The 27272-nt window shown below is 32.7% G+C and overlaps 2 protein-coding genes across 10 annotated transcripts in view; one reads left to right on the forward strand and one right to left on the reverse strand.

Annotated features, from left to right (window-relative positions):
- LOC146998828 (uncharacterized) overlaps positions 1-27272 on the reverse strand; it is a 168552-nt gene that overhangs the window by 87405 nt on the left and 53875 nt on the right. For 3 of the 5 annotated variants that reach the window (XR_015039748.1, XR_015039747.1, XR_015039749.1), the window contains exon 3: positions 1975-2037. Coding sequence is in view for 2 of the 5 variants with exons in the window: in XM_085811711.1 (XP_085667837.1) it covers positions 1975-2037; positions 8496-8521 (89 nt within the window). In the remaining 3 variants the exon portion in view is untranslated. Of the gene's footprint in view, positions 1-1974; positions 2038-8495; positions 8537-27272 lie in introns of those variants that run through there. The other 2 variants (XM_085811711.1, XM_085811710.1) reach the window with 1 other exon arrangement.
- The window catches only part of LOC146998829 (alcohol dehydrogenase class-3-like), a 116868-nt gene that overhangs the window by 46729 nt on the left and 42867 nt on the right, over positions 1-27272 (forward strand). The window lies entirely within an intron of this gene.

Consider the following 27272-nt stretch of genomic DNA (forward strand, 5'->3'; position numbering starts at 1 on the left):
TATTTTAAATATAAATACAAAGTAATACTTTATACCCACAATTCATCTGGGGAAGAGCTTTTAATTTTCTTCATCAAAACCTAAACACTCATCACCATAGCTAAATGAAAAGTCACTTGAAACCTCTCCTAAATCAGCATTCGAGTCCTCATACAACAGATTGTCCTCTGTACCATCCAGTGTATTAATAATGCCACACTTCATACATGATTTAACCTCTGCCTCTGTTTTCACAGCATCCCAAGATGCTTTGACCCATTCACAAACTTTCCAAATGTTAGGCCTTCCCCTTCTTCTTGATGGTGTAACCTCAAAATTTGAAGCCTGCATCCAGCTTGCATGCTTTGTTACAGCAATTTCAACATTGTTTTTGAACCATAATTTGCCAACAAACTTAAGAAACACCAAACAGTTGAAATTTCCCACACTTAAAAGTCGTTCGCAAAAATTGCAGTTTTCATGCCAGATGCACATTTACTAAGCTCTCCGTAACTGTAATATTCCCACACATCGCAAGGAAACAAGAAAAAAATCACATAACTCCAAAAAAAGAGGAAATTTCCAGAAATTAATGCAATCAAAAACTGAGTATCGACATACAAGATGCACCTCCTTTTTTTCCCGACTTATTTTCAAAGAAAAACAGTGCGTCTTATACACTAGAAAATTTGCTATTTAAAACTTTCTTACATTTATTGGAAAACAAATTGTTTTATATGCTTAATTTCATTCACATAACTATGCTCACTGTAGTTATTGGCTATACTAAATATTTGAATGAAGAAATGTAAGTTTTATTTGCACAAAAACTATTAGCATGTGTTTTATAGCAATACACGCAAGTACACAAAAGTGATACACAAAAACTATGAGCATATAGTTTTATAGCAATTTATGAGAGCCAAGTTTTACATAAAAATGTAAATGAATCATAAACGCATCTGTTATATAATTTCAATACAATGAGATATAACAATAATCACTGAGGAAATCTGATATGATTGTGATGACTATATTCAATAATTAAAAAATTCCAAAGATTCCAGTAAGATTTTAATAACTGGAAGAGTAACTTCTTACTGGATCAATAAAACGCTTTTCTGCTGTTATCAGTTTTACTGGAGGAGATGTCTGAAATACTGCTATTGCGACATTATACTGATTAAACTAATGTAACACTGTGCGACACCCACACAGATCTTTAAAGCAGCAATTCTCAACAGGTGGTACACAAGATAAAAAATAGGTGGTAGGCAAAGAAACAAAGTTCAAAAATTCTATGAAGAAAAAAAGAACAATTGTTAGAAAATTCCTGTGATTGCACTTCCACTGAAGATTTCATAAATAACAACTTTTGGCTACACCGAAAAAAAGAATTTAAAGGCATTTCAAATAAAGCTAAATTTTTATTGCCTTTTCGCACAACCTATTTGTGTGAACAAGGATTTTCTTCCATGTTTTATTTGAAAAATAAATACAGAATAAAATTAAAAGTGGATCACACTTAAAGCTAAGTGAAATAAGGCCAGAGAAAGAAATTGATCTCTCTTAAACAGGCCCAAATTTTACACTAAATTTAAGTATATAACTTAAATTTTGATAATTAAAATGGTAACCAATTCTTAATATTTTTTATGTGTGCCTATTTAATACAGATAGCCAATAGCTTGTGCAAATGGCAAAACATTTATTTTTTCTATTTATATTGAGAAACTGAATAAGTATTATAAAATGTACAATAATTATACTGGTTGTACTAAGGTTTTTAAATTTTTGTTTAGATGGTATGTGTTAGTCAAAAGGTTGAGAACCGCTGCTTTAAAGCAATTAAATTTATGTCACTTTGTGAAGTTATACAAAAGTCGCAGTGTGACATTAACATCATTATCGCAGCATGACTTTACTACCATACTCAAAGACAAAGAAGCAACAATAACAAAAAAAAGAAGCCAAGAGAAAAAATTGGTATCTTACCTCTCAGCCTCCACATCCACAGGGCCTGTTTGCTCACATCCTCTTCTTGGGCGCTTCGCATTCCTATAATAAACAAAAATAGGTACAATTTTATTACCGAGACCATAATAAACCACAGTGACAGTACATGCATAAAAGCACCAAACTTGGCACACACATCCATTTAAATCATAAATTGACATCACATAAATTTAGATACTTCTAAATGCAAGTGAATTATGACTGCACATAAATTTAGATAGCTCTAAATTTTAATTTACCACTGAAATACTGGTATACTTTTTAAACTTTTTAAAAGTGCATCGAATCTATCTATTTAGAAATTGCCAGAGATGAAAAATTTGCAATAAAATTTTGACAAAGAAAAGGCATCATTCATGATTGTGTGTGATTATGACAAAGCCTCAAGGGCTATCTGCCTGTGCCTTTGTGGAGCACTTTCTAAGGGAAACTGGCTTGTATACACGTTACACATGGGGAAAACCACGAAAACGCCCAGCCCGTTCCTGGGATTCGAACCTCGGACCGACTACCAGCGTTCGGTGACTCCACCGCTCGGCCGCTGGTGGGCCTCATTCGTGATAGAAAATTAGGCTTAAACTATAGTCCAAGAACCATGAAATGAAACCATTTCATCGATAACTCAACAACTAAATGGCACCTTTAATCTTCTAGGTGTATCTACGGATTATTTCGTATTGAAAGATGGCTTTCCAAATCACGACACGCAGAATATTCTTGTCAGATTTTGATAAATACGAAATGGTTTCGAATGAATGCGGCAACTGGCAGTAGGGAAATAGCAATCAATAGAGAAAGATGTTACAGCGTGAGGTTCATAAATAAAAACCTCGTATCCAGCCACACTATCTGCCGACCTGTAGGCGATTTTCGTGCCGAAACCGAAAAATACTAAGAAGCCTTCGACCGAAAGCTTTGTGTATGCAAAAAGTTTGTGAAACAAAATTTCTTCTATAAAATAAAATGCAATTTGCACTGAACCCATGAATTACTTTTAAAGAAATTAATATCACCTAATTTACAAATAATTTCTTTTAGCATGGAATAAATACTTAAACAGGTATCTTACAATTACATGAAATAACGTAATCTTTAAAGGCATTGATGTATACAATATAAATATTTGCTTGTTATTTTATGAAATAACAGTGTCTGGGAAGCCCACTCAAATATCCTGTAGAATTTTAACAAATTATTTTATAGGATACAAATATGCATCTGTTTTTTTATGAAATATGTGAAATTCATGCAAATAAAATTAAGGATTATGAAATTTATTTTAATATAAATAACTCTGCAAAAAGAAATATTCAGGAGACTTTATTCCCCTTATTTTCCTATTATTGTCATCATAAAAAAATAATAGCATTTATCTTAAAGATAATTAGCTTATTTAAAAAATACAATCTGTAAGCACTTTCTTTAACTCGATATAAGATCCATTTATTTTAAATACTTTTCTAAAACTTTTTATAAAAAATAAGAAAATAATGTAAGCACAAACCTTGTGGTTGAAAAGTTATGCAAACCTTGGGTTCAGTACCCCTCAAATAAATAATGAAAACAATCTCAGATTTTATAGGATAAAAATTAGGTCCAAACGGGCAATTTTTTTCATTTACAGACAATCATTAGATGTTTGGGCTAATGCTACTTTGGACTAAAAGTATTTAAAAGCTACAATTTCAGACAGACTGTCTTGTACACTTAAAATACAAATGTTTTATTAATTACACTGCTTGCCTTAAAAATATGTTTCTTAATCAAAAATTTGCTAAATTTTTATAAAACATAAACTAATACTTATAAAAGAGCCTGAGGCAATTTGTTACAATTAATTAAATTGTTCAACGTTGTTTAATTAATTGTTTAGGCGGTCAGAGCCGGAACAGCTAATGAAGTTTATGAGACTGTGATATTACTTTCGGTTTTGTGAAATGAAGAATTACATAGGATACTTTCAGATTGAAGTTCTGTAGAAACAAAAAAGTAAGTACCATCCCTCTTTCTGAAGCTCTTTATTTGTTTATTGACTTTTGGTAATTAAAAGGTCACTAAAGGAGATATCAGCGAAAAAACATACATTGAAAACAAAGTTAAAACAAAACGTTGCCGACAAAAATATCCAAAGAAGTGATTTGGAAGTGCTGAAGAATAAGTTTAAAGTGTTCGAGACAAAGATAAATTCCAATTTCGATTCTTTGTTCGGGTTATGTATTGAAGAAAGTGCAGTCAAAAGTCTTTAATCCGGACATCCATAATCCGGAATGATCTATAATCCGGACCTCAAAGCTACAAATTTTCCGCACATGCGTTTACGCATATGCATAATACGTTTACGCATGCGCGTTTAATGTATAACGGACGGTATAAGCTAAGCTAAAATAATCTATTTCAGTTAATGTTGCAGATTGTGTTGTTCCTTAATCTTCTAATTGGATACGGCTTATTATTTTCTTTTAGACTATTAGAGCAATTTAATAAAAGTAAGTTGGAACTTTCGATTATGTCAAACACAATTTCCGATACTGGAGCTGCAAAGAATCTACAAAGGGAAAGCATGTTTCGATGTCCATCAAACAAAAAGTGGAATTGCTGCAAAAAATGGATAAAGGCATATCCTTTGTTTCTCTAACCATTCCAAAATCTGTTTATCAATTTCAAGCTGCTCTGCGGGGGGGGGGGGGGGACGTCACGGCGTGCAATGAACTGGGAATTGATCTCTCAGCACTATCCTCATCTTCATGGCAGATGTTTTTATTTTAATCGGCTTATAATTCCTTATTAAATGTAGTATTTCATCTCGATTTGCTCCCTCTTTGATATGATTTAAATCAAATTCCTTGTCATTATAAATATCACAAGTACACATCAAATAGTTTTCTGGTTGCAATTTTCTAATTTCGACTATGCTTAATGTATGCTTTACGCATGTGCTTGTTGAAAGAAATGTTTAATAAAGTAAACAAATAAATATTAAGATTTTTTTGTAAATTTTGATACCCTTTAGATCATAATTGCTCTTTATTTCATAAATTACGGTTTTATATTTTTAATTTTATAATTTATGCATGCCATTTTACCAGATTTAAACTGATGATCTATAATCCGGGAAAACCGATAATCTGGAATCGCTGAAGTCCTGACAAGTCCGGATTAAAGACTTTTGATTGTATTGATGCTTATGTAAAAGAGAAAGAAGAGATTGACGATATTGTCTTAGATGTAGAAGTCGAATTAAATCGTAAATTAGCTAAGCTTTCCAAAGAAATTGAATAGGAACCTTTGGTTTTCACGAATGCTTAGGTCAATGTTAAATTATCCAAAATTATTTTGCCAACGTTTTCGGGTAACTTACACGAGTAGCTTTCACTTAAAGATATTTTTTAGCCAGTGTTGATTCAAATCCTAATTTAACAGATGTGGTCAAATTACAGTACTTAAAATCTGAGCTAAGAGGAGATGCTAATCGTATTGTTCAGTCAATATCCATAGTTGACTCTAATTATAAATTAGCCTTTTCATTACTAGAAGAAAGGTTCTCTAATCACCACGAACAAGTGTATGTTCATCTGAAACGATTTATGAATATGCATCCTACGCAAAATGAGTCTGCGTCAGCAACATTAAATGTAATTGACATTTAGAGACTCTTTCACTGAACTGTGTTATCTTCAGTACAGTGGCTTTGTTTTGTATTAGCTGAGAAATACTTGGCGACAGAGCAGAATCTTGTCTAATAGCGCATGCGCCACTAGAATCGCCGCTGAAATATATTTTCGATAAACTTGATTCTTGTTGTACACATTCGGAGTTGCGAATCATATGTTACTCTGTAAGAAAGAAAGCTAGCGCTAGACTGTCGCCATGGAAAATAAATGTATTGAAAGTAAAAGTGTTATTTTCTGTAATGTGTGTGTGGTGTTATTTTATTGCGATATATAGCTATTGACGAGAAATAGAATAATTCAATTCACCAAACACACTTGAATTGAATTATTCTATTTCTCATGAATAGCTATATATCACAATAAAATAACACCACACACATTACAGAAAATAACACTTTTACTTTCAATACATTTATTTACCATAGTGACACTCTGGCACTACGTTTCTTTCTTACAGCGTAACATACGAATCGCAACTCCGAATGTACGTTTTTCTGCTCATATCTCCTTTAGTGACATTTTAATAAGCAAAAGTCAATAAACAAATAAAGAGCTTCAGAAAGGCAGAGGGTACTTAAACTTTTGTTTCTACAGAACTTCAATCTGAAAGTATCCTAGTAATCCTTCGTTTCACAAAACCAAAAGTAATATCACAGTCTCATAACCTTCATTAGCTGTTCCGGCTCTGACTTACTGAGTTGGATCTTTTAATTTCTTATTTAACTACTTTTATTAAATTCAGTTTACAATATAAAATTAGTTAAATTTTTACAAAATGTAAAATAATTACACTGCTCACTTTAAAACTATGATTTTTAATCAAAAATTTGTTAAATTTCTACAAAGTATAAAATAGATAATAAAAATATGTTAATTCCAAATTCAGGCTTCCAAGTGCCTATATGTTCGGGTGGAGGACTACGTTATCCAAAATTTAATGACTATAGGCAACATTGTTTTTCAACAATGCGTAAACATACATATGTTCATGCAAATTATCATTATTTAGTTTCATGAAATATGATACAGGGTGATAATATTTGGTGACAACAATTAGAAAAGTGCTTCGGACATTTAAAGTGATTTGACACAAAATGCCATTTTGAAACTAATAGCCCTTCTGGGGTAATTCACATTTGTGCTTTAGAAAAAAATATAAAATTAAAAATATTAAAATAAAAGCTGAAAGATTTCAAATTTTATATTACACCCAAAGGGAATTCTTTTAATGTTTTGTGTGTTACCTTTAATTCTCAAATAGCCTGTTCTTCGTACATAAATCACATAAAATTCAAGTAAACAGCTATATAAAAAAAATATTTAAAAAAGGCCTATCTTCAAAATTTCCAATAGCCTTGCGTGCTAGAGGTAACAAAATTTTTTTCTCATACAGCAATACCATTGCTCACTTTTATTCCATTATAACTGATGAAGTCACTTCAAATAATAAGGAAACTTTATGATGGTGTACAAGATGATTTGTGAACAGTCAAAAAATATTAGATAAGAAAGACATCCTACATTTTCTCAGACTAGCTAAGATTACAGGTCCACTCAATAATAATTCTATAATCTCAATAATTTCAAAATCCGGGTTAGATGGTAGCAACATTAGCTATGAGTTATGATGGAGCAGGTAACGTGATAAAAAAGGGAATTGGAGCTCAGATTAAAGCTTTTGCTCCAAAAGCAATCCATATGCACTGCACTTCTCATTACATGAATCTTGTGTTCATATACTCATGCAACATTTCTGAAATTCACAATATGCTGAACAAACTTTAAAAAAAATATTCAAATCGGCAAAAAATATTAGACCTTTTCCGGACAAGATAGATAGCCTATACGGCATTGAGGCGTACCGCCACTTCTATCACAGCTTTTCCGATATCACCGAATTTAAAGGATCCGAAATTCGATCGAAAGCAAGTCTATCGAAATACTGTTCATTGTGATTCTGTGTTTTGTTAATACAAAGCTGCATTTTAGCAGTACCTTAACTTGTCTAGCTCATTTTCCAACTAAAATCTCAGTTTTTCAAATTTAGAAAAGATTGTATATCACCGTTTTGCATCAGTTTGCGCTGATCATGTAAATGAAATTTGTGACATATAAAGATGATTTACCCTATCCGGTAACACATCGACGTATTTTCACTTAAAAAAACATCAGAGAATTGCACAATATCGGCAATGTGCATCTTCCTTTGTTCAAGTACACATTGATGTAAAAAAGTCAAAGGAAATTGACAAAAATCCAGTTTTTCTTACTCTTGTAAAAAGCGCCAAATAAGTGGGCGATTCTGCACTTCACACCCTAATTTTATATTTGCTGCGTTGTTTCAAACAGAGGATTAAACCAATTGTTTCCTTTTCCTAATATACTGTGAAAGCATCGATTTATCCGTTTATAGTTATATTTATAGTAAATTAATTGAATTCTGCTGCTATGCTCAACGATATATATAGTTAACAAAATAGCTCTAGACAAACGTTACGCAAATCAAACGACGCCAACTGTACTTTTAAATACGATGAAAATAAAATTAATAATCATGTACATACTAATGAGTGGATGAACTTTCGTTAAGTAACAATTACTGATGTAAAAAATTAAACACAAATATTAACACTTAATTAAATAGATAACCAATAGAATAGACTGATGCAATACATTAAAAGAATTTAACTACAGTTTATTATGAAAAACTTAATGCAGATAATTTAATTTTCATCAACAAAGATTTAACCGGGACATTGGTAGTACCGACAAACCGAGTGAAGTGCTAAAAAATAAATAAAACAATATAAATACGCAAATATACATTACCTGGAGCTGAAAGGCTCGGACTCCATTTCAGAAATTTTTATTTTTATTACACAAGTAAATTACAATATATATACTACAATACAAAAATTTTAATGGCAAGAAAAAAAGTATTTATTACAAAGATTACTTACAAAAATATTATATACAAATGTTAATAGTTAGTAAGAAAAATTAGTATTTATATACAAATGTTAGTAAGGTTAGCTATGTACGAAGATATTAAAGCTTAAATATCTGAAAAAGAATTAGAAAATTATATAAAAAAATATATCAAATACAAAGATAAAATATCTGAAAAAGGAATTAGAAAATTTATAAAAAATATATCAAATACAAAGATAAAATATCTGAAAAAGGAATTAGAAAATTTATAAAAAATATATCAAATACAAAAATATTAAAGATTCTTAAAAAGAATTAGAAAATTATATTAAAAAAAATCAAAAATACAAAGATATTTAAGATTAAATATCTTAAAAAGAATTAGAAAATTATACAAAAAATATATCAAACAGAAAGCTATTAAAGATCTTAAAAAGAATTAGAAAATTAGATCAAATTAGACAATGAAAAATATATAGAGAATTTATAATCGCAAGAATAGCACCTAGATCCAACAAAGTTAAAGTCTAGTATGAGCTAAGGCTCCTCTAAACCTTAGTATAGCCTTAGTATGAGCCGTAAAGCTTTTGCACTTCGTCGCGAAGTCAGTGGCGAACGGTCATGTGCCCTTTCTAGCCAATCAGAAAAATCAGTTAAAAATTACACTAAAATTTCATTGGATGGATTTGCACCGTTTGCTAATTGTAAATTTCGGCCCCCTCCCAGACCCGAAGCACTTGGCGACATGAAGTTCGAGCGTTTTCACTCTGCTCTTGTTAACAACCACTGATCAAGGAAACGTCGATGCTTGTCAAAATTCATGATGTAACCCCTCACAAAATTGATTCTGGCCCTTTTTTGACACAAAAAAATTTACTAAATTAAGTCCTTCAGCGTTTTTACCTTTTTTTCACTGTAGAAGGCAGTTACTCTTGTTAAATTTAACATTTGGCACTAAATTTTACCTCTTTGCGGAACCCTCTTTTTGGCGATAAAAATAATTCTTTGATGATGTGGGGATAAAGGCATTGGTCATTGCAAATTCGAATCCTTTGTTACCATTTCAATTAATGCTGGTGATTTTTTTAGTCTAAAACAAACACTTCGCTTCCGAAAACTGTCAGATTTAAATTGAAATGAGTTTCACTTCAGTTTTAGACAAACGAAATAATTTGACTAGCTACTCGGGAGAGGCGGAATATCTTATTGTAGCAAGTACGGTTATATAAATGGCAGGGAAAACTTTCTACTACCACCTTGCAATAAACTTTCATTTAAACCTCAGGACCCCGTAATATTTACACAAATTTTGTGGGACTCCATAAGTATTGCGCAAATAAGACACACGCGTGAGTGAAACTCTCAATTTTTTTCACTTGTACTGTAATATACTATTGCAGTTTCAGGTCATTCCCTTTAATTTCTAATTTTAAGACATAGAACGATGTGAAATTTTTAAATATGTAACAAACGAAATGACAGCTTCACGTGCAAAGCAAGGAAAATGAACGTTTATATTATAAAAAGAATGCGTCGAAACGTTTTCGTTTTCCCTTTGTCTGTATTGTCTAGCTTTTTTTATTTTCAGATACATTGTGTAAAAATATTTGATAACTGTAAAATTATTATATTAAGTTAAAGAAATATCAAAACTGCTAAAATTTTGGCAACATCCTACTGCAGGTCCCGCGACCAACACGGGAGTCGTGACCTACAGTTTAAGAAACCCTGTTCTAGGTAAAATCCTAGTATACGGAACAGCATTTGACGCGACTTTAAAAATCGTCGCCAACACCAAAATGACACATAATGCCGCCGAATCCCGTATGTACTGCAAACTAGAATTAAAACGTGTTCTCTCTCTCACACACACACATACCATATCCATATATATATATATATATATAATTTATTTAAATAATATTGATTATATTTATCTTCTAAGATTAATTATAGTAGATTTATCTGAAAAGAGTGAATCCATACTTAGTAAGTTCTATTTCGAAAGATGTTTTTAAGCAACTTGAATGAAAATTGTTAAAAATGTTTAACGGGGACTGGAATTAAATCATGAATAACAAAATTTCAATTGTAAAAGGAATAAATTAAAAGCAAGAATTAAATTAGATACAAATATACATATAAATTATATGCGTTGCTCTAGTTATTTCGTGCACTATTTAGGAATTTTTTACTTGTTGTAGAAGGGTTAAGGCGACTGTGCCTGGGCACCTTGTTGTGTCCAAACACCGTTCCATCGTGATACACCAAGACTCCATTAAATGTGATCACATTTTTCCAACCGGGATAGTGATTAGTGACTCTGAGTACCGTACCGAAAGACTCGCGCTCGAATCCCGGAGACTGCATGGATGTTTGTAAATGTATAGTGTCTGTGCGGTATGGGGGGCACTCTAAATACGCGGCGGGCCGAAAGTCTTTTTTCGTTTTGGAATATATGAAAGATGTTATATTATATGTTAGTCTAAACGCATATTCATCTAATATCCTGTAGAATGTGTCGCTATTCCACTTGACCCATGTCCATCCATAAACTCTATTGATATACCATATTAAAATTTAAAAGAAACCTTGTTTAAAAAAATGTATTTGTAATATTTGGATCGTATTAACCGAACTGTTGATCACAATAAGCGATGCATTTTCCATGTTTTCGTATACAAACTGAAGGGCGTTCTGCAATTCGATAACAATATCCAAATGGTAACATTATTTTTCACATTGGACAGCTGATGTTTATCCATTTTCACAGTCGCACTTTCCCGTAATTCTGATAATACTCTGTTACATGCAGTTGAAAACAAGTCTGAAATCATTTTTTCCAAATGCAATTGAAAAATAGATCACTTGTACTGTTTCTGACAGAATTTAAACCACTTCAGAATTAATCAGGTTTACATGAATACAAAGCGTTATTATGGCAATGGTACGCAAGTCGCGAAGAAATTTTGGGGGGTCGCTAAATTCAAAAAAAATTTATTTGACAACAAAAAATATAACGGCATTTGAAAAGAATTTTGGATGTTTAACATTTACTAGGAATTTTAAATTAATCATTTCCATATATTAATTTTGATTGTATTGTTTTCCCCTTGATTCAGGCGTTATGCTTGAACAATTCGAGAATCGAATTTCAAAGCGCGCAGCGATAATTGTAATATGCATAGTTTACACACTTGTGTTCCCTATTTCTAACCAAATTTGTTGTCAAGCAAGCATATAACATTTTCGAAGTATTGGAAAATTCGATTGCGTGCTTGAAGGATGATAAAAAAAAAAAAAAAAAAAAAAAAAAAAAAAAAAACAGTTTTGTTTGATGGATAAATGGCTACACAAGAGGGTACAATCCTAGAACGCGGTATGGTCTTGGCGCGAGTTTGAAAATTTTCGCCAACACCAAAATGACCCGTTTACTGCTTATAATAATGTCGCAAAATTCACCCAATCCCGTGTGTAACGTATACTGGGATTAAATCGGCAAGAGTGAAAATGGGAATGATGGCCAGACATCTAATAAACATTTTTCTTTCTACTTCTAATAAAAAATCAAGTAAATATCAAGAAGAGTTTATTAGATACTGTTTTACATGTTGCATTATCAGTGGAAAATGAATATCCGTTGTGTGTTAAATGCAATGAAAAATCAATGCATGAAACCTGTTAAATTAAAACTATATTTGGAAACTAAACATAACGATTTAGTAAATAAATCTGATTAATTTTTAAGAAATTAACTAACAGCGTGAAATATCAAAATGTATTTTTGAGAAAATATACAACAGTTCCTGAGGTTTCATCGGCATCCTTACAAATTTCATATTTAATTACGAAAAATCTAAAACCTCATACAATTGGAGAATCGCTCAATCTTCCTTTTCGGCAATAAAAATGACATCAATTATCCATGGAGAAAAATACAATAACGACTTAAATGATACGAAACAGTCACGATTTTATTTGAATTCGAAAAGGGGGTGGGATAGAATTCGGAAATATGCAACCGGGAAAAACCGGCAACTATGAAAAAACGAAATAAATAGGCGTAAAATGGACGAAATACGTTAGTCTAAACGCATAATTCATCTAATATCCTGTAAAATGTGTCGCTATTCCACTTGAGCCATGTTTATACATAAACTCAAACTGATAAACCATATTAAACTTTAAAAGAAACCTTTGTTTAAAAAATGTATTTGTAATATTTGGATCGTATTAACCGAACTGTTAATCGCAATGAGTGATGTATTTTTCATGTTTTCATATACAAATTAGAGGAATTTCTGCAGTTCGATAACAATATCCAAATGATAACATTAAGGGGCATTTACTGTATTTTACAATTTCTGATTAACAGGGGGGGGATTCAAACTCTTGGTTGACAGAATGACAGTTTGCATGATTTTCCTTTCAAGAAAATATGATTTTTTTTTTTTCATCTGGAATTGGATCATTATCCATTTTTTTTGGCGCATGGCTGTAATATTCTGTCACTAAATTCCAAATTCTTTAGAAGCAAATCTGGCTCCACTGTACCCGAGTAGTTAAAACTGTTGACTACTGCGTTGGCTTTTGTGATTTTTACTATGCAATCAGTTTTCCTTAGAAATTACTCCACGAAATCAAACCTACGTTATTTGGCCAATGTGCTTGGCCAAATAACCTAACCTAACATTTGAAGGAAATCAGCGTGAAACCAATTTTGAAAAATACATAAACAAATAAGTAAGTAAAATTTTAAAAAAATTCTGAAAGTTTTCAGATTTTATATGACATTCAAAACTGCGTCTTTTAACGTTTTGTGTGTTCACACTCAGGCCACATAATATTCAATTCAACAGCAATATCGCAAAATGTTTAAAAACAGAACATCTGTAGACAGTGTCGCGCGCAGGAGATAAAAACACTTTTCTTCTGTACGGTGTTGCCACTACTGGCTTTAAAATCGTTGAGTTTGTTAATCAAAAATTCCTTAAAATTTTCCAAAATATGGAAAAAATTCGAAATTCAAAATTCGGGGGTCCAGGTGCTCATGTTCGGGTGGAGGATTACGTTATTAAAAATTGGATGACTGTAGGTACCGTTCTTTCTTCACAGTGCTAGAAACATGCATACATTCATGCAGCTTCTTCATTATTTAATTTCTTTAAATATAATACAGGTCGGTAATATTTGGTGGCAACAATTTAAAGAGTGATTCGCCGTTTATAGTGAAACGCCATAAAATGCCGTTTTGAGACTAATAGCCCTTCTGGCTCACCGCCCGCTCGGGTTAAAAAATTAGGTTATGTTAACTGAATACACACAGTACTGTAGGGGTATCACCTTCAGGGATGGGACGCCTTTGTGGAGGTCTTTCTCAGGAAACTAGATTATACTCATGTTACAGACAAGTGAAAAACCAAGAGAAGTACTCATGTAGCCCACTAGTTCGAAGAGGTTTGCAATTTTAGTCGAACTACCGGTATTGAGTGGTCACTCGTGGGGTTTTGGAAAAGCTAAGATTGATTTTTTAAAAAAAAATATTTTTATTTATTTATTTAACCAAGATTAAACTAAATGTGTTCCACATTTTCAAAGCAACTGAATATGATTCTTACTTCGTTACTTGTTTACAGATCGTTACAGCTAGCTCAAGACAGGGATAAAAACTAAAGATAACTAAAGACAGCTTTAGTTTAGAAACTAAAGATAACTTCAGTAACTAATTAAAATAGAGATTTCTAAACTAAACTTTAGTTTAGAAAAATTAACCTTGATCGAAACTTAGTCTAGAGAAAATTGTTTGGCGCGTGTTGTCTTGCCTCTGTCGCCCCCCCCCGCTTGAAACAAGATTTTTCGTTGTTTCACTTTTCATGCGAGTCAGTTGCCTTTCGGAAAAACGGAAGATATAATTCTTTCGTTTGTCCAGTATTAACAACTAAGCTATTTAAAAGAAATAGATGCAATTCTAAAGAATATTATCTATTTACATTTTAATATGTTTAAGTAAAAATGCACTTAATTCATGATACATCTAATTATATAGAATTGCATTTTATATTTCCTTCAGTTTTTAAGTACACAAGAGATACAGAACATTCCTGTGTTACCCTAAATGTATTATGTACCTGTATTATCCTTTAAAATATTCCGTTATTCCACCTGGGACGTCTCTGCCCATAATCTCCACTTTCAAAGGGAAAAAAAGGCCCTTCTGGACGATCGGTAAAATCAACCCTTTCAGATTTTTCATTATTATTTTTTAAATTGGCGATATTGGCGACATAAACAATTTCGAAAAAAATTAAAAACTGAAGACCATTTTGACACTAAATCCAGGTAGTCGTAAATTCTAATAAAAACTACCTGAAGTGGACTGAAGTTTAGCTTTCCTATTTTTTTTAGCCCAAAGGGCGTTGGCTCAGCAGGGCTATTAATTTCGTTTTGGCATTTTGCGTTGATTCACTATAAACAGCGAATCACTTTTTAAATTGTTGCCCCCAAATATTAGAGCCTGTATTACATTTAAAGAAATTAAATAATGCAGAATCTGCATGAATGCATGTATGGTTCTCGCATCGTGCGGGAAAAAAAAAGGGGGGGTTACTTAGAGACGTTAAACTCTGAATATCGTAGTTCTCTACCCGAATATGGATACCCGGAAACCCGAATTTAGAATTTCTTTTATTGTCTATTTCATATTTTGTAAAACTTGTCAAAACGAATTTTTGATTAGCAAACTCAACGATTTCAAATCAAGTAACGGTAACATTGTATTGAAAAAACACTTTTATCTCCAGCGCGCAAGACTATCTGTCGGAAATTCTAAAGATATGCTGTTTTTAAATATTTTTAGCCCAAATGCTCTCGAAATGTGTATGTGTAACGTAATGTAATATATACGAGTGTACTGCAACCCTCCTGGCCGATAATAATAGGCCTCATGGTTAACGCAGCACAACCAACACAAACGTGTATATGTACGTAATTAAAAAAAAAAAAAAAAAAAAAAAAAAAAAAAAAAAAAAAAAAAAAAGCCCCTTTGAGAGTAATATAACACGTGAAAGCCTTTCTATTTTATTTTATTTTATTTATTTATTTTTTAAATTATGGCGGGCACTAACCGATTATAGGCGTTGCCCCCTACTAAGGTCAGAAAAGGAGGTCGTTTTATTATGGGGCCGGCGGCCACCGTTACGTCCTATGAAGGCACAGACAATTTACATACATGCCTTCTCCGGGATTCGAAATCAGGCTCTTCGGTTACGGTTACGTTCCCGTCTGGACGGCAGGTTTCCTAAATTAATGTTTTGTTAAATTACTGCAAAGTACACGAGGACTATCTGCCTGAGAGAAGGGATGCCTTCGTGGAGGAGTTCCTAAGCCTAAGTGAAATTGGCTCAAACTGGGGAAAACTAAGAAAACACCCATGCCAGCCCGTTAGCCAGGACTCGAACTACCAGTGTTCAGCGACTTTAGCGCTCGGCAGCTGGTGGACCTCCTACGTTAAAATTTAACTGCTATGAATAGGAATGGCATAACTGTTAAGCATTGATAGGGGATGTTTACAGGCTACATTTAAAATGGTTTATTTTACTCTGACAAAAAATGAATAAAGTTTTTGGAACCTAAACAATGAGTAATAAAAAAGATGTAAAACCAATCCTTTTTATGCCAGTCATATTTTATGTTGATTTTACTTTCTTACTTATATCATTTTCTTCTTTCACATAATTTCAAAATTGAGCGTGAGTCATTGTAATGACAAATCAGAATTGCTTCAACTGCCTCCACTGCAAACTTGTTACTTTTATCCGATTCCTGAGGACCATTAATGAAAATATTCTCTGGAAATTTGCATCGTGGGCTAGAATGACAATTAGCTTAGCTTTCTTGGATATGATTTCCGATCAGTATGCTTTGTATCTGTAAGAAATTTAGCCATTTTCAAAGTAATCACACAGTTTTAAATAGTATTCTTTTTTTTTTTTCCTAATTAATCTTAGTTACCTTATGGCAACCCTAGCTACTATACGAAAACGTTGGAAACGAAAAGGTAGATGTAAGGAAATTCATGAATCACAAAGTTAGTTCACTTCAACTGCAGTGTTTTAAAAGGCAGATGCAAAGCTCATAAACAGTATCTATTTTTCCGCTTTGGCGCGTATCGAAAGATGCAAAGTCAACAGAATTTTATTCGTATTTTCTGTTATTATATTCAGACATGTCCTTTAGTTACTCGCTGGGAATTTAACTTTGCTCTTGCTGTTGCCTTTCACCCTAAAGAACTCGGATATATCTCTAACGAAATGAAAGAACTTTGTTTCTTTCTTCTTTTTTCCGGTTGGCTAGGTACAGTGGCTCCCAAAAGTGTTCGAACACTTATGATTTTCATTGAAATAGGGCTCTATCCATTAATCAAAAGTAAACTTTTTCAATGAGATTTTAATAATAAGATCTATAACATATTCATAACAAAATTACATGATTTTTAAAATATAGCGAAACTTTATTTTTAAGAAATTAACAATAAAAAAATGACAAACATTTTATCTCACAAAAGTCTTTGTACACTGAAATATTTTTAGATAAAATCAAAATTAGAATTACAGTTCGCCGCTTTTTTTTAACTTTTGCAATGTGGTGACATTTAAAAAATCGCTTGCTTTAATTTTTTATTGTTTACTTCATAATATTCTATTTATTATTGAAAAATGGGTTGCAGTCGTAAAGAAATTACAAACAGCATTCGAATATTGATAATTTGTCACCACAGTAGAGTTAAATCAATTCGAAATATCGCTAAATTAGTTAACGTATCACATTCTACAGTGCAGTATGTGATAAAACGCTTTAAGAAGAAAATCGGATTGAAAACAAGGTAAAAAAAGGTCGACCGAGAAAGTTAACTAAACGTGATGAGACTATTTAAACGTGATATACGAACTATTTAAACGTGATGAGAGATTTATTATTAGAAAATTTGTGAAAAACCCACATTTGAGTGCTGTAAAAGTTTCTGCAGAAATTAATGCAAAATTTTCTACTTCAATTTCACCTTAAACTGTTCGACAAGTTCTCAGAGAAGCTGGATTACATGGGCGTTCACCCCGTAAAAAAATTTTGTTAGTGAGAAAAACAGAAAGCTTAGGCATTCATTCGCAAAATCAGAGATAAATACACCCGAAACGTACTGGAATAATGTCCTATTCGCTGAGGAAAGCAAATTTAACATTTTTGGTTCCGATGGTCGAATAACTGTATGGAGAAGAAAAAATGAGGAACTTTATTCTAAGAACTTAGTTGGAACAGTTAAGCAAAGCGGTGGAGGTGTACTTGTGTGGGGGAAGGGCATAACAGCATCAGGACTAAGTAATTTGGTATTAATTGATGCATAATGAATCATTCTCTTTATTTAAATATTTTAAGAGACAATTTAAAATTATCAGCCCAAAATTTGGGTATTGGAAACAACTTTATTTTTATTCATGATAACGATTCTAAGTTCTCTCAACGTTCGCCTGTAGTGTCTCTACAATTGTCCACAGGTTTTGAAAACACCAACTCAGTCGCCAGATTTAAACCTCATAGAACACATTTGGAAAGAGCTAGAGGTTAAAGTACAAAAACACGACATCAAAACGAAAAGCGAACTCAAAACAGCCATGATGGAAGAATGGATGAACATTGATACAGAAATTACAAAAAAAAATTAAAATCTGTTCCCAGACATTTAAAAGCTGTTGTGGATGCTAAAGGATATCCTACTAATATTAATTGAACGAAAAATGAAAATATTTAATAATATGTCAAGATTTTTTTGAAGTGTACGAAGACTTTTGTGAGATAAAATGTTTGTCATTTTTTGATTATTATTTCCTTAAAAATAAAGTTTCGCTTATTTTAAATATATTACATGTCATTTTGTTACGAATAGATTATAGTTTCTTATTATTAAAATCTGATTCAGAAAGTTTACTTTTAATTAATGGATAGAGCCCTATTTCAATGAAAATCATAAGTGTAAGAACACTTTTGGGAGCCACTTTTGGGATCAAGAGAAACAAAGTATTTTTAAATATTAAATTCAAAAATCTCGTTGTGATAGCCCTCGAGGCTTTGCCATAATCACACACACACAAAAATCTCGTGAAGAAAACTGGCTAACTAGCGGCTCAACCGTGGAAAAAAATTAAAGGCATTTCAAATAAAGTTATTAAAATTTTATTGCCTTTTTGCAAAACCTATTTGTGTGAATAAGGATTTTCTTCCATGCTGTATTTTAAAAATAAATACAGAACTAAATTAAAAGTGGATCCTAATTTACGGTTAAAACTAAGTGAAATAAAACCAGAAATAATGAAAATTATCTCTCTTAAATGGGCCCCAATTTCGCACTCAATTTTAGAATTTAATTATTATAACTTAAATTTTGATAATTAAAATGGAAACCCATTTTTAATCGAATATTTTTTATGCGTGCATATTTAATGCAAATAGCCAACAGGTTGTGCAAATGGCAAACTTTTTTTTCCTCCATTTGAGAAATTGAAAAATAATCAATGTAAAATGTAGTGGTGGAACTAAAGTTTTTCAATTTTTGTTTAGGGCCTACCAGCGGCCGAGCGGTAAAGACGCTGAACACTGGTAGTTCGGTCCGAGATTCGAATCCCACGAACGGGCTGGCTGCATAGGCGTTTTCGTGGTTTTCCCCATGTGTAACGTGTATACGAGCCAGTTTCCCTTAAGTCCTCCACAAAGGCATCCCTACCTTTAGGCAGATAGCCCTCGTGTGCTTTGTCATAATTAAATAATCCAATCCAATCAATTTTTGTTTAGATGGTACGCGTTAGACAAAAGGTTGAAAACTGCTGTTCTAACGTTTCACACAGGGCTTAATTTCTAAGATTAGGAGAGCCGAAGCCCTACCGTAGACCCTCAGGAAAGAGGAACAAGAATAAATAAATAAATAAAATAATTAATAAAATTGTTAATCATTAAAATAATTAATGATCAAAGTGATAAATAATAAAAGAAATATATTAAAATTTATTTCTTTGGTGATTTTAAATATAACTTAATCTAATAACTTTATTATTAGATAATAATTTAATCGAATAATTTATTATTCGATTAAATATACGAGGGCTATCCAGAAAGTAGATTACGTTTTGGAATAAAAAAATAAACAAAGTATAGGAAACAAATTTTATTATATACAGATGAAAGCCACACTCAAATACTACTTTTCTACATAGTCACCATACAAATTAAGGCATTTATCGTAGCGATGTACGAGCTTGGAAATTCCTTCGTCGAAAAATTCGGCCGCCTGCGCCTTCAACCACTTCGTTACCTCTTCTTGCAGCTGTGCGTCGTCATCAAAACGCTGCATAGCCAGCCACTTCTTCATTGCTGGGAATAGGTGGAAGTCGCTCGGTGCCAGGTCGGGACTGTACGGCGGATGAGGAAACAACTCCCACTTAAAAGATTCAAGAACTTTACGAGTGACATTTGCCGTGTGGGGCCGGGCGTTGTCGTGAATCAACAAGATCTTAGAGCTCAACATTCCTCTGAGCTTGTTTTGAATTGCTCTTCTGAGTTTTTGGAGAGTTTGGCAATACCTTTGAGAGTTTATTGTAGTGCCTCTTTCCAGGAAGTCCACCAAAATTACACCTTTTCTGTCCCAAAAAACAGTCGCCATCATCTTCCTTGCCGACATTGTTTGCATGCATTTCTTGGGTTTTTGGGGAGAACTTGTGTGCCCCCACTGCATTGATTGCAATTTCGTTTCACAGTTCACATGTTTCACCCATGTTTCGTCACCAGTAACGATGCGATCGAGTAAAGAGTCACCATCCTTATGGTAAGCGTCCAAAAAGTTCAACGCTGCAGCCATTCGCTGATTTTTGTGGTCCTCTGTCAAGATTTTTGGAATCCATCTTGCACAAAACTTGTGGTAACCAAGCTTTTCGCTGATGATTTCGTGCAACAAACTTCGCGAAATTTGTGGAAAACTCAAAGAAAGTTCCATTATTGTGAAATTTCGATTTTCACGGACTTTAGCATCGACTTTTTCGAGAAGTTCGGCGGTCACTATGCTGGGTCTCCCACTTCGATCTTCGTCGTGAACATTGGTTCGGCCATTTTCAAATCTTATGACCCACTGACGCACTCCACCTTCAGTGATAATGTTGTCCCCATACACTTCACGAAGCTGCCGATAGATTTCTATCGGTTTACAGTTTTTTGCAGTCAGAAACCTTATTACTGAGCGCACCTCGCGGGATTTTCAATTAACGCAGACATTTCAAACCGTCACAGTATCTGAACGGAGCACAGCACGAACCTCTCACTAGCACGGCTAGATGCAGACTGAGCTGCGCAACGCTCTGACCCCAAGATGGCCGCGCTAGCCCCGCCCCTAGCGGACACAGACGGAAACGTAATCTACTTCCTGGATGGCCCTCGTACTATATATTAGATTATTAGTCCAAAGGGGCTTTGTCTCTGAAAGACTATTGTTTTCGTTTGCGATTTTGTGTCGAATCACTCTGAATGCCCGCTTCACTTTTCAAACTGTAGTCACCTAATATTATCGCCCTGTATTATATTTGAAGAAATTAAATAATGAAGAATCTGCATAAATGTAAGTATGTGTTTCGCATTGTGATAAAAGAACGATACCTAGAGCCATCCAATTTTGAATGACGTAATCCTACTGCGAATATGGGCATCTGAAAGCACAGATTTGAAATTTGTTTCATTATCGATTTCATATTTTGTAAAACTTTAACGAATTTTTGATTTACAAACTCTACGATTTCAAAGCGAGCTATGGCAACGTTGTACAGAAAAAACATTTTTATCTCCAGCGCGTGAGACTGTGTCTCGGAAACAAAGATATGTTCAATTTAAAATTATTTTGCGATATTTATCTTGAACTGAATTTTATGGTTTAAGTGCAAAGAACAGGATATTAAATAAGTAAAAGTAACACACAAAATGTTTAAAAAAAACGCCTCTTTGGACGTACTTTAGAATCTGAAACCTTTCAGATTTTCTTTTTTGTCTTTTTTTTTAAATTTATCTCTAATTTTAATAAATCTAATAAGTAATTTTTAATATAATTTTATTGCTTAAAATAAAATTTTCGATATCAAATTTCCACTGAAATTGTTGTTCAGTTCCATAGAAGAAGTACCGAAGCCTTCTTTTTTAGGGCTCCGGCTAGCATTATTATTTATCCTAAAAACTAAGAAGTACCGGAACCCGGTACTTAATAGCCGAGTTCCGGTAATTAAGTACCAGAACCCGTGCAATTTAAGCTCTGATTTCGCAACAATATAAAGGTATGTGAGACAGCGGCCAGCCGCTACCCGACTTTTTTCGTATCCTCTAAAGAAGCGGCCTACCAGCGGCCGAGCGGTAAAGTCGCTGACACTGGTAGTTCGGTCCGAGGTTCGAATCCCGCGAACGGGCTGGCTGCATGGGTGTTTTCGTGGTTTTTACCCATGTGTAACGTGTATACGAGCCAGTTTTCCTTAGAACGTCCTCCACGAAGGTATCCCTGCCCTTAGGCAGATAGCCCTAGTGTGCTTTGCCATAATTAATTACACCACCACCACCTCTAAAGAAGCAAACAGCGTTGCCATGTATTACAACATACCTTGAAATTTGTTAGACAGTTCCAAGAATTAATGGCAAAATGCAAAAACGGCAAAAATTACGGAAAAAGAACACTCAAATCCTTGAAGAGAACAGGAAAGATAAACAATAATTATATGTACTGTACGTAATATTTGCTCTGTTTGGCCTAGAAATATCTTAAAAAGGTTGTCGAGTTATACGGAATGTCTGGATATGGGGAGTCATGTTTGCGGGATTTAATTTTAATTAGATTTATACGCATTTTCGCAATCCATTTTGTTATCACACATTTAGAACATGGGTGTCTAAAGTACGCAAATTGTGAAAGTATTTAAATTTTTATTAAAAAAATAAATGTTTGAACTCGATTCGTTGGCATTTATTTTAAAATAAAAATTTAAATAAAAACATCATAGTATGTCATGTTGATATGCAAAGTGACATTCAACTGAAAGAAAAATTTGAAATTTTTTTTTTACTGGAGTTTTATAAAGATTACCTACCCCGCGATAAATATCCTAATTTTAACAATCATGCTTTATTAATGTCTTCACTTATATTCGTGAACAATTATTTTCAAGAATGAAGTATACAAATATAGAACAAAGATCACTGACAAACATCCTGAAAATGCATTAAGAATTGCTATCTCGTCTATTGAACCCGATATCGATTTGCTTGTTCAACAAAAGCAAATTCAACCATCTTCATTAATTCGAACTTTTTCCATTTGTATGAAATCCGAACTAAATGAAATGAAACTTTTACTAATTAATAATAACATAAATGTCTAATTCAAATATTAATAAATTAATAATAAAAAGAAATTAATTTGTTTTAATAAAACAACATAGAGCTAATTTTTATTTCAATTTGTTAAAAATATTGTACGTGTGGCCCAGCAAATTTTTCTTTCTTTGCAATGCGGCCTCGCAAATTTTTATCCTTTACAAAGTGGCCCTCAAACGGTCCTAGTTTAGATACCCATGATTTAGAACAAGGAAGAGAAATTGAGCCATGTGGATTTATGTGTCGTCGACATCGTACCAAAAATCAAGAATATTTAAAAATGTTTGCTTCAAGAGACTGAAAACCGAACAAGTTATCGTTCCTAGAAAAAATATCTCTTCTAATACTATCACAAAATATGCGTGTTCCCTTCTGATACAATGCGAAGCATTGAAAATAATACAAGAAATGCGTTTAAGTGAAAATAGTAAAAGTACAGATTAGGCGACTTTGGCGTGATGTTGGCGAAGTACACTGCGCAAAAACACAAAATGGGACACTTCCCGTATCTGCCGTTCTACTGAGCCGATTAACAAAATTCAAATTGCGTTTTTCATGTCTCGAAAGCGCGACTTAGGATACGTACAGTGGGTACAAAAAGTATTTGCACACATACATTTTTGTTCACAATTTATAAGAAAATGCATTAAGAAATACAAAAATTGGCATTTAAAAATAGAATAAGCTTATTTATATAAATTAATTAAAAAATACAATAATATTAATAAAAAAAAAACATTTTTTGCAACAATATTAAAATAGCTTATGTCAAAAAAGTATTTGCACACTCAACTCAACTTTAGCAAATTTGCATTTTTATGCTATTATTTGACAGTCATCCCGCAGTAAATAACGTACGTAAGACGACTAGGTGTTGTCGAAACGTTATCAGTTGATTGTCGATTCAAATTGTAATGGCACCTAAGAAATCTGAATTGCCGATTTCGTTGCGAGAAAAAATTGTGTCTCTACGTGAAAATGGCCTAAGTTATCGAGAAATAGGTAAAAAAGTAAATGTTTGCTTCTCTACTGTTCGGTATATTATAAAACGTTATAAAGAAAGAGGATCTACATCAAATAACTTGCGCTCTGGACGCCCAAAGAAACTTTCACTGCGAATGAAGCGAAAATTCATAAGAGAAGCATCAAAAAGTCCATTTGTTAGTGCAATTACTTTAGCCAATGATGTCGCTTCAACATCTGGAGTTCAAACCTGTGCCCAAAGTGTTCGAAATGTCCTGCATGAAGCACACATTTATGGGAGATCACCAAGGAAAAAAAACCTCTCATAACTGAACGAAATAGTCTGAAGAGACTTGAATTCGCTAAGGAATATAACAATAAGCCAATTCATTTCTGGAAAAATGTCATATTCTCCGACGAGAGTAAGTTCAATATCTTTAAATCAGATGGCAGGAAAATAATTTGGAGAAAACCTTGTACTGCTTTTCATACCCAAAATGTGTTACCTACAGTTAAACATGGAGGAGGTTATGTTATGATTTGGGGGTGCATGGCTAGCAAAGGAGTTGGTGATTTGTGTTTTATTGATGGGAATATGATAGCTCGAACCTATATTGATGTGTTGCGAGATAATTTGCCACAAAGTGCAATAAAATTGGTATCAGTAATTCGTACTATTTTCAGCAAGACAATGATCCCAAAAACACTGCCGGTATAACACGTATGTGGTTGCTTTATAATGTACCCAGAAAACTTGCCACTTCACCACAATCACCAGACTTAAATCCTTTGGAAAATTTGTGGAATTCTTTGGATTTAAAAATAAAAAAAAGGAAGATTTCAAGCAAATCTGCTCTTAAGCCCTTATTGAAGAGTGGTCGAATACTGACCCTACTGTTACAGAAAATTTAATTAAATCAATGCCAGCAAGATTACAAGCAGTAATAGATGCTAAAGGAATGCATACTAAATATTAGTTATTTGAAATTTGCTTATATATTTTATTTCTTTTGTATTCATGCAGGTGTGCAAATATTTTTTGATATGAGATATTTTAATTTTGTTACAAAAAAGCATTGTTATTTATATTATTGTAATTTTTCTGTTTGTTTCGGATGATTAAACTTATTCTGATTTGGAAATACCAATTTTTTTATTTCTTAATGCTTCTGTTTATGAATTGCAAACAAAAATGTAGGTGTGCAAATACTTTTTTTTACCCACAGTATGTTACTTCTTTCCATATTTCGATTCTACGACTCAAATGATGCCAGATTGCCAAGTTTTGTAAAAACTCGCACGGGAATTTTTAAAAAATTCGCTCTCAAAATTTTAGCTCCTCCATGTTAATTGAATTTAATATATATATTTATTAATATCTCTTTTTTATTAAACTTTTTGTATTTTTCCTTCCACATTTCGAAATTTAAGTTCATTCCAAATCAAATTCACCCATTTTTTATGATTTATTTGTTAATTTGTATTTTTAAACAAATTTTATCAATTTTTCGAAACAAATTTTGAATTCTGACCTATAAAATTTTTACCATCATCTTAAAGTAGTTGTATTTCTAAGCATATCTACGAAAATTCGAGTTTTTTTTATCCAGAATTTCCTAAGATATACGTGAATTTACACATTGGGGCGTTTTGAAATTTGGCATATTTGCTATAAGCGATAATAACGCCAAATCTCATTTACGCACTTTGTTAAAATTAGTTGAAAGTAAGAACGATGACTTTTTCCCGCTCCTGTATAATTAAAAAAAAAAAGGAACGGAAAATAGATTGCAATAAATTAAGAGGTACTTACGTATTATCGCAACCAGGCCAAAATTCGCATAAATTGCCAAATTTGGCTACCCTACTTACGGCACCCCTACGTGTTATACGTAGTTTTGTAAAAAGAGCATGTGGAAATTCACAAAATTTTCCTGATTTTCGTGCAAATTTTTGTAATTTATGAGAAAATAGCAGTGTACATGGATAAAGTCAACAGTGTGCGCAGTGCCATTTTTGTGCAATTCTGGGATGTTTTTTTAAGTAAAAATAAGTCGACGTGTACATGGTTATGGCGAATACGGTTTTCAATCAGTGCTAAAAGCAATAGCCAAAAGATTTCCGCCGAAAAAATAATTCTGCAACTTATTCAAATTGGAAACCGGAAGGGTTTAATTGCTATTTTATATTTTAAAACAAAATAATATAAAAAACTGTATTAAAAATTATCTGTAATTAATAAATGTACATTTTCTTTCTATTCATACTTTTTTACTCAAACTTACAAATAGCGCCAACCTGGTTGCGATAATACGTAAGTACCAATTAAGAAGTTCGCTGAGTGAATTAATCTTGGCTCAAACTGGGAAACAACAAAAAAAAAAAAAAAAAAAAAAAAATGCTCCAAGGTGGATTTTTGAAATTTCTCCATAAATTTTTCACCAAAAATTAGAAAATTTAATATTAACTCGTAGAATAAATTAGAAAATTTAATATTAACTCGTAGAATCGAAATATAGAGGGGAAAAAAAATGGTACGTTATTTCAGAAAAAGTCCGATTTTGTGTCAAAATGCCTATGTTAGAGCAATGCTATATATAACTCTAATACATATCCTAAGTCGCGCTTTCGAGACATGAAAAACGCAAGTTGAATTTTGTCAATCGGCCCAGTAGAACAAGGTATAAAGAACTCCCCCCCCCCCGCTTTTCGCGCAGTGTAAAAACGTATGCATGTCTGTGTATACACGCACACATACAGGCACCTACATACAGTTAGTCACGAAAGTCTGCATACAGACTAAATTTTAAATTAAAAAAACACTTAAAGCATAGAAAAATGTATTTTAATCATTGCATTTTTTTTCTTCTGTTATCTAAAATTGTAAGCTTAAATAAAAAGTAAATAATATCCGTGTAATACTTTTTACATTTTTTCAAAAATATATTTTGTCAAAAAAACTCAGAAATTCCCTCCAGTTAAGTCTGCGTAAACTTTAAAAAAAAAGCAAAATATAAGTTTTTTACATTACTTCAATACTTTGTACGATATCCTTTATTCTTCAAAACAGCTTGCAGACGTCTGGGCATTGACTGAACTAGTTTTTCAGTGTCATCCGACGTAAATTTCGCCCATTCTTCCTGCAATTTACTAATTAGCTTATTTCGCGACGTAACATTGTGTTTTCGAATTCATTTCTCCAATTTTGCCCACAAATATTCGATTGGATTGAGGTCTGGTGACTGTGGTGGAGTACGCAACTGTTTTGGAGTG

This window comes from Stegodyphus dumicola, chromosome 2, assembly GCF_044657685.1.
Source record: "Stegodyphus dumicola isolate Sdum_Otavi_A_Nest chromosome 2, ASM4465768v1".
NCBI classification, from domain to species: Eukaryota; Metazoa; Arthropoda; class Arachnida; order Araneae; family Eresidae; genus Stegodyphus; species Stegodyphus dumicola.